General features: G+C 42.6%; 1 protein-coding gene across 1 annotated transcript in view; it reads right to left on the bottom strand.

Moving 5' to 3' along the window:
- Nucleotides 1-9,129, bottom strand: part of metrnla (meteorin like, glial cell differentiation regulator a) — a 19,743-nt gene that overhangs the window by 8,414 nt on the left and 2,200 nt on the right. Inside the window, exons 2-3 of the mRNA XM_014025430.1 lie at nucleotides 5,925-6,371; nucleotides 2,101-2,489 (exon numbers count right to left, since the gene is read on the bottom strand). Of these exons, the coding sequence (XP_013880884.1) occupies nucleotides 2,101-2,489; nucleotides 5,925-6,022 (487 nt within the window). The 5' untranslated portion in view covers nucleotides 6,023-6,371. The remainder of the gene's footprint in view (nucleotides 1-2,100; nucleotides 2,490-5,924; nucleotides 6,372-9,129) is intronic.

The raw sequence follows: 9,129 nt of genomic DNA, 5'->3' as shown, positions 1-9,129 counted from the left end.
CGATATTTCAGTGTATTGATATTTTCTTACAACCCTAATGATAAGTTAAAAAAGCAGGGCCAGAACAAAAAGTAAAAAACAGGAAAGATTTACGAACATCTTGAGGGGGTTAAGAAGGTTGAAGACAGCTCCACTCGTTTTTGAGGAAAAATAATTGGCTGGAATAGCTAAATACCTCCAAAAGTATAAATGTCTGAAGTACCAAACAACAGCCAGAATGCACTGAAGGAGCTGAACATTCTGATATTCAAATTATTGAAATAGAACAAGAACTGCCCAAAAAAACTTGTGAACACTTATCAAGCATTAAACTGTAAAAACTAAAAACATATTATTAGTTACGTTTGATTGCAAAGTTTGCACTAAGTACCTTTAAGGGGCACCATGTGAACTGAAAACCATAAAACTTGCTGCTTACTGAACATTGAGTTTAAAAAATGGTGCATTCTTGGCTGTTCAAATGAGTGAGATCAAATCTTCTTAATCAGCAGAGCTCAACTTTTTTTTTTTTTTTACAGTTGGCGAGGTGAAAGGTGAGAGTGTTTGAGGTCAGCCGGAGAAGAAACACAAGGCGCCGCTACGTCACCAGAGAGTTCAGGAGGTCAAACTGCCACAAGCCTGGATGGCTCAGGAACAGCTGGACCGGAGGAGGACTTGAGAGAGCCTCGCCCTCAGCCCTCAGCCCGGAGCTGAGAGTACGCTCACTTTGAAGTGAGTCTGTGTTCGGTCGCGGCATCAGGCGGAGCTGACAGTCCACGCCGGATCCGTGGAGCCTGAAGCGAGGCTCACATGTGAAACGGAACCACAGGAATGGGCCGGGAGCCGAGTCAGCATCTTGTTCTGGTCTCGTGCACACGCAGCACCGCTCGGATCAGAACCACTTCACAGGAACAGAGAGGAGGGGGACGGGAGGGGCGGTGAAAAAATAAAAATAAAAAAGAGGAGGGGTACAGTGTCACTGCAACATCTGGGCCCAGATGCATTCCACTGGAATGGAGCAAAACTCGCTGATCTTATTCAGCAGGGACAAAAACCACTTCAAACATCCAGGAGAGAAGGAAATTATATGAAGGGGAGGGGAATGAAAAGAAAAATAGCAAAATGATAAATAGACGTGAAAGAAATCAAGTGGTAGGAAATGAGGGTCGAGGAGGGGGGTGGGGTAATTTAAGTGAGCTGAAATGGAGGCTGGGGGAGTGAAAAACAGCCTATATGCTTCTAAAAGTTCCTCCCAACATCTGGTTGGAGACTCATTCCAACGTGATGGTGAGCAACTCGATCCCAGCACAGCGGGTCAGAGAGGAGAGGAGAGGAGAAGAGGAGAGGAGGAGAGGAGAAACAGACCAGAGAGAACGAGAAGGAGCAAAGGAGCCATCAAACAACCCGTCCAGGCCTCACATGACACGAGACCAATGTCTTTGTGAATCATCCCGGAGCTATCTCATGCCACATTACAGAACCGGATCAGCCTACAGAGCCGAGCCCAGTGCACTCATGTGGTGGCAAACAAACTGCAGAGTCTCTCATCTGCTTTGGAACCCTCTCCCCGTGCCAGATTTTGACGCAGGACGTGGATATGTGAAGCCCGAGAGCCGTAAAAAAACACATGTGGGCCCCGGCGCTGCTCGTATTCTCGCTCCAGTTGGAAAAAACAACACTGCCGCTCGCACGGCTGCCCAGCTTGAATCTGCGCAGGTCTGGCAGGTACGCAGCGGGAAAATAGATGGCTGTTTTTTCACTGGAAGCCTCGTGTTTGGCTTCTCACCCTTCACACACAAACCAGGCCAAAGAAAAACAATCAAGGCCTGCAGCAGAGCTGTGATGTTGTGAAATGGGCTGACAGCTCGTACTGACCCTTTATTCCAAGTAAGGTTGTTTCAGAAAGGCTTTCTGCCGTTACATTTTTCTACTCTAATAAAACCAAACTGACTTTGGCTTTAGAAGACTGTTGAAGAGAACGCTGCGTTTCCAACTACTTGAGTCTAACTTGATTAAGGTTTCTGTCAGACGGCTGTATTTAGTGTCAGTCAGGCTCATTAGATGAAACAGAAACAAATTTCCCACATGCTCGCTGTGATTTTAGCACCGGAGAAATCTTACCCGACGGCGAGAGCGCCTCGGCTCTCAGTCTGTCGCTGACCAYCTCGTACTGGAACGCCGTGATCCGCCGGCTGATGTCCATGTGCGGGACGGCCTCGATGAAGAGCGCCCCCTCCTGGATGCCGAAGCAGTGCACCTTCCCCCGGCCCTGGTCCTGCTCGCGCAGCAGCAGCCGCAGCCGGCCGTTGCGGTCCAGGTAGACGTTGGTGCCCGTGGAGTCCCTGGAGGGTTTGATGCAGACCGAGAGGCGGGCGGCGGCGGGCGACGCCGTGTTGGGTCGGAGGTTGACGATGATGGCGCCGGTGGGATAGAGCCATTCCAAGGAGCCCTGCGAGCAGCGTAGGTACACCTGTTCCACGTCCCTGGTGTGGCCCTCATGGGTCAGACCACTGAGGGACAAAAGAAGTCAGCAGGTTAGCGAGAGACGACACAAACTTAAAGTTCCTGTGACATGTTTATCCTTCAAATACAAAAAGTCAAAGAAAACATATTTATGTTTAAGAAAATTAGCATAATACACATGATTTTACCCATTTTGTCTCACAACTGGCATATTTTTTCTTGAATTTGGCTCAGAAAAGTGAAACAGGAAGTGACATCAAAGGGGAACTCTTTAAGAAAAGAAACTCTCTAGTCTTTGTTTATTGAAACAATCTTATTTAAACTTTTATTCAACTCTGATAGTGACTCAAAATAATCTAAAGAAACATCAGATTCTTCTCTAATTATTGCAGCATCGCTCTGTTTTCACGCAGACATTCCCCTTTGACATCACTTCCTGTTTCTTCACACGCAAACATCTCAACAACTGTTCATCTCAACGACGTGAAATTTGTCTCGCAATGTTATCAATGTTTTCTTTCCAAAAACACATTCACGTTTATTACAAAAATCACTTGAAACTTTTAACGTGTGTTGCAAAAGATACATTTTTTTCTGTGCTCTGCTCATTCCGTTGTTAAAGGGATCCATGATTAGTTGTAACATTAGACTTTATATGATAAACTTATACTTTAACTGTAACATAAAGACTGTAAAAATACTGTAGGATGTTCAGTTTTTATCATTTTTAAAGTAAATGTTTAAAAATATATTACACGGACGGGGCCACTTAATTTACACGCAAACCATTCTGGGTAGGGCTGCCACGATTAATCAATTAATCGACGACTAAACGATTATTAAAATAATCGTTGACTAATTTAATAATCGATTAATCGTTTTCTTTTTTTGTTGTTGTTGTTTGTTTTTCTCTCCAAACTGCTTTGACACCTTCCACTGCCACATCTGCCTTTCTGTCCTTGACACACATGCACAGTAGTGGTAACTGGGGTAGGCCGTGGACGTTACAAGACATTATACAGACAGGCTCTGGTATCATGGCTACCTGACAACGGAGCTCAAAGTGTGGGATCATTTTAAGAAAATGAAAGAGAAACCTGTGCAATATCTGCAGAGCAGAACTTGCCTTCCACTGCAGTTATTTTTAGTTAGCATATAGTTAAAATCTAACGATGGTTATACAATAGCAGCTGCATTCTGACGTGATAAGCTGTATGTTTTATATTCAATTAATGTATGATCCGATTAGTTAACTAATCGAGTAAATAATCGGTGATTAATCGATTATTAAAATAATCATTTGTGGCAGCTCTAATTCTGGGTAAATGATGACATCAACTAGGTCATCGGTGCGAGGCTGCTAGTGAGCTATATCCACCCTGAAGGTTAATCTTGGACAATATCTGACGATCGACTCTTTTAAATGAAACCAGAGAGCGTTGACAGAGAGGAGAAGGTAGAAATGACTCAGCCTGGAACTGAAAATATGGATGGAGGACAACAGAGCTGCTTCATGGAAGAAGAACCTCAGCTTAGCCTGTTAGCTTTAGCGTTAGCCCCAATGCTATCACCATATATATGTATTAGCTCAGCGCTACACATTCTCCTCTCATCACTGAGGTCCTCCATCCACATGACAGAGAGGGGAACGCAAAAATGACTCAGCTGCAACTGAAAATATGGATGGAGGACCTCAGTTTAGCTTGTTTGTCGAGCTAGCGCCGAGCTAATACATATAAGGCTAGCGCAAAGGCTAACAGGTTAAGCTGAGGTTCTTCTTCCATGAAGCAGCTCTGTTGTCCTCCATCCATATTTTCAGTTACAGACTGAGTCATTTCTACCTTCTCCTCTCTGTCAACGCTCTCTGGTTTCATTTAAAAHAGTCGATCATCAGATATTGTCCAAGATTAACCTTCAGGGTGGATAATAGCTCGCTAGCAGCCTCGCACCGAGGACCTAGTTGATGTCATCATTTACCCAGAATGCTTTGTGTGTAAATAAAATGGCTCCGTCCATGTTAAAATATATTTAAAAAAATTTACAAAACTAAACAGCCTACAGTATTTTTACAGTCTTTATTTTACAGTTAAAATGAATGTTTATCAAATAAAGTTTAATGCTACAACTAATCGTGGATCGCTTTAACAAACCAAGGAGAGGACCTCGGGCAGACTAGGCCCAGCGCAAGACTGGCTGCATGACCAGTCACGAGCCGGAGCAGCCCGAGTGACCCCGGCTCCAAGCACACTCCACATCTCCCACTGTTCCGCCTCGAGCTTTGGCAAAACGCGCCGCCTGGCAGCCTGCCTCTGGGAAGAGTTAGGAGGCAGAAAAATGAATGAATGGAGGGGACAGAGGGGCTTCTGGGCACACAGCAGCAGCAACAGTAGCTGGGCCTGCTGCATGCAAGTGCAAATGCCGGTCACGCACTGAACCTCCCCCGGCTTTCAAGCCACCACAGAGAGTGGAAGAGACTTGTCCAGGCAGCACTTCGGACTCTGGCGCCAGCATGACCGAACGACTCCCTCCACAACTTAATGCCTGGTCAGAGTTTGAAAGAAAGAAAAGAAGAAAAAAAAGCTCCACTGTGTCAGTCATCCTGTGGCAGAGCCAGAGGCAGGAAGCCATGATGGAGGGAAGTGCATGCCAAGCTCGTGGTTTGACTCTGGAGGAGAAACGCCCAGCTTAGAACGAGATGCTAAAATTTTTAATTCACAGTAGATGTTTTAAAAAAAATGGAGTCATGGTGGCACATGCTGAGCAGATGCTGCTGAAAGCCCCATGACCAGCCTCACCTCAGCACGCCTTTAATTAAGTCTAATCTAACTTCATCACTTCTGCATGCAATTAAAGGATTTTAGTCTAAAGCAAGTCACTAATGAAGAACAGACTATTGGTTGAAAACTCAAAGTAGCTGTGACCTACCCCTACTGGCTGGTGGAAGAAAAAAAACACTATTTGAAGGCACAGCTTTAAATTAATGTTTGGTGAGCAACTTTCAAAAAACTGGGTTTAGTTTAGGAATTTGTTTAAATATTATAAATTAAAAGCTTGAATATGAAAAAATATTTTATATAGGGACAACTTATACTAATGTTTTAATGTTGTGAATTATATAAATAAACAAGTATGACTGATTGTCACACTAACTATGATGTATGAAATATGATTTAATGTTTCCTGAAACTGAAATTAACTCTAAGCTGAAGATTTCATAAATACTAGAAACTTGAAACAAACAACTGCTCTTTTAAACATTACCAGTCGAGCTTCTGGACATAAACAACATATTTATTTCCTTATTCGAGATGAAAAACAACATTTTGTGTTTATCTTCAGCGCCTCATCACTGCGGTGTCCCGAGTTTCGGTCATCTCAGGTTTGCAGCCAGCGGCTGACTTCTTGTAAATACATCCGCTTTATTCCACTTTTTTTTTTGTTTTTTAAAGGTAGAGTTTCTTTAAAAGAAAACTGAAGCTCACCTTCCCTTCCAGCTGCACTGGTCGCTCGAGTATTGGCAGAAAGAAGTCCGGCACAGCAGAAACACAGCGAGCAGAAACGAGGCCAGCAGGCTGAGCATGTTTATCTCGCCTCGCTTCGCCTCCTCTCTCCGCAGAAACTACACGAAAATCCACCGCCGTCTTTCCGGCCGCATCGTGTTTCCATGTGCCCCCGGGTCCGGTCCGGTCCGGTCCGCACCGCTCTCTCCTTCTTGCTTCTCAGAAATTATTCATCGGAGAGCGACAATTAAACTGTTTTTTGTTGTCGTCTTTCAAACTCCGCCGGACAACTCGGAACTCTCCGCAGAAACTGGACCGATACTCTCTCCGCTCCAGCAGCTCTGATTGGGTCACATGTGACGTCACACACCACCCCGTTCAAGGACTGCTGATGCGTTCACGTGCTCAGCTCAGCCCCGGATACGATAGCTTCACACATCCAAACAAATACAAGCAAAAAAAGCACATCAATTACTTACACATTCTGGAATGAAATGATGTTTTAAAATGTCTAAAAACATAATTACATTGCAACTACTGCTGCTTATTTTAATACCTATATATTTTATTATTTAATTATTTTTTCCTTTATCCTTTGTTATATTTGGTACGTGTTGCACCTTTACACTAAAGCAAATTCCTAGTCTGTGAATCCTGTTCATTGACAATGGCAATAAAACTGATTCTGATATTACTCTTTTATTTTATTTGAACGTTATTACACTTGGTATATGCTTAGACATGGGATACATAAAAATTATTTTGTTTTGCATACATGTTTAATTTATCTATTTTAACATTATAAACGTTTTTTCTCCTTTATGGCAGCTCAAAACATTGTTTTCTTATAAACAAAATCTAAGTAAAAAGTGTTGCTTTAGAAAAACACATAATTAACATGTCTTAATATTTATGTTTGAGAAAATTGCTTTCATTTTAAAAACTGTGTTGAGAAACTAACAGTGTTTTAAACAGTGTAAACTGAAATGTGGTTTGCAAGGTGTTCTAAATGTGCATAAAATAAAATTAAATGTAGTTTCTCCAAGTTCACTGATACGTTCAATGATGAGCAAACCAAACATTACTTGAATAGGTCCAGGTATTATCAGCCTAATGGATGTTTTCATTAAGGAACTGATGTCTGATGGTTGGGGCGGCTGTGTTTGACTTGGTTGGGGAGTCGTCTTCCAATATGAGAGTTGGCAGTTTGATTCCACCGCTATTTAGGCATATGTCAAAATATCCATGGGCAAGACACTGAACCCCCACTGCCTCTGAAGTGTGTCCCATCAGAGCATGAATCTGAAGACTAGTCTTCATAAAATGATTTATGAAGATTAGGTTTATAGAGATGTTGTAGAGTTCTGTGAATGTGAGTAAATACTGTAAAGTGCTTTTGGTTGGATAGAAAGATATAGGTCTAAGTACAGTCCCTTTTAGATGATTTTAAAATGAATGAAKAATGTTCGAAAATTCCGATAGTACTTGAATGCAGCACTGCAGTTCTTTACAATAAGACTTTTTTTCCTGCACAATCCCTTGTTTATATTTCAAGGGAAACCTATGATTGTAGCTATAACACTATCATTATTATTGACCACATGTGATTATATAACTTTTTCCTCTCCAAAGTCAGGAATGTAGATTATTTTGTGGAGCCTCTAAAAACCTTTGTTATGTCTMTGCAAAGGTTCACAACAGTTAGGCTTAAGAAAAACAACTCAGATAATCTCTCTAATGAAAAATGCATGATAAAGCATGTCAAGTTGAATTGTTAAAGTTAATTGTTAGGCTAGTAATAGTTTATTAATTGTTCAGTGTTAAGATCTGAGGACTAAAAAGGTCTAAGTGCTGCTTTGTTCCTCATGTYACCACGACGCTGCATAAATCTGCAAACCCAACAAGAAGAATTAAATTAATCAGAATGAGGAGCTTTGGTTAAGTAAACACAAATAGACATTTGTTTAACATTAATGAATAATGTCTCGAGATGTTCTGACTTAAATTCAGTCTGCAGCGGTTTGCTAAACAGTTGAGTGGGATTCTGCAAACCACAAGCCCGAAACTCCCTGACAGCTCTCTGGTCAAACACTAKTGTCAGACTATTCTGTTCAAATCACTGAATCATCACCGCTTTATTTTGACAGGTGAGCTCAAACTTGACAAGAAGCCCTGATCTCAGCTGGAAAAGTTCAAAGCGAATACACCTGAACCTTACTGACAGAGAGAGAAAAAAAAAACACAAAAACAAGAGCTGCAGGGACTTGCAGAGCAGCGGGGTCCGTTACTGCTGGTCGCATCTGTAAACAGAACTGAGTCATCAATCATGTCGTGAATCTTGAGCAATGATTTCTTCTGAACAAGATGTGTTGTTATGTGGTTGACATTCAGCATGGGAAAGAAACCTGTCGAACAAGGAAAACCAGAGCTTTTTCTAACAGCTACTTGCTCCGCTTTCCTAGAACGTAAAATTAGTTGTGCTCGTTAGAACTGATAGTACTGACCCGAAGGCAGGATACAAGTCTGGACTTGAGCCATGATCCCATCAAAGTGTCAAAGAATATGGCYAGCCTTTATTGTATTTATCTGATATCTCCGATGTTGTCATTTCTGCCCYCTAGTGACTACATTGTACWTGTTGCACGTTTAGTTAGTAACACMTTTTTTGCCAACTTGTTGGAGGAGAAGTCATACTTGTSAACAATTTGCTGCATTAGGAGTCCAAAAGTCCCAACTTGGCCTTTTATTGCACTAGTGGACCAKTGGACCAAACTAGTTGACAACTGTATGGTACAAGTTACCCAGTKAGCTGAACAAACACCTACATGTTAACCAGTCAACATAAATTAGGTCTACTAGTAGTGGTCTCCTAATGCAGGGGTCTGCAACCTGTGGCTCTAGGGCRACATGTGGTTCTTTGGTCTTTAAACGGCAGCTCTTTGATGTTTTGACCAAAGCTAACATGAGATTCATCCATCCATCCATCCATCCATCCATCCATCTTCTTATCCGGGGTCGGGTCGTGGGGGCAGCAGCCTAAGCAGAGAGACCCAGACTTCCCTCTCTCCAGCCTCTTGGGCCAGCTCCTTTGGAGGAAAGGTGTTCCCAGGCCAGCTGAGAAACATAGTCCCTCCAGCTTGTCCTGGGTCTTCCTCTGGGCCTTCTCCCAGTTGGATGTGCCCGGAAC

This window comes from Austrofundulus limnaeus, unplaced genomic scaffold (genome assembly GCF_001266775.1).
Source record: "Austrofundulus limnaeus strain Quisiro unplaced genomic scaffold, Austrofundulus_limnaeus-1.0 Scaffold4, whole genome shotgun sequence".
Classification (NCBI taxonomy): Eukaryota; Metazoa; Chordata; class Actinopteri; order Cyprinodontiformes; family Rivulidae; genus Austrofundulus; species Austrofundulus limnaeus.
Note: the sequence above shows the minus strand (reverse complement) of the source record. Positions and strands in the feature narration are given on the sequence as shown.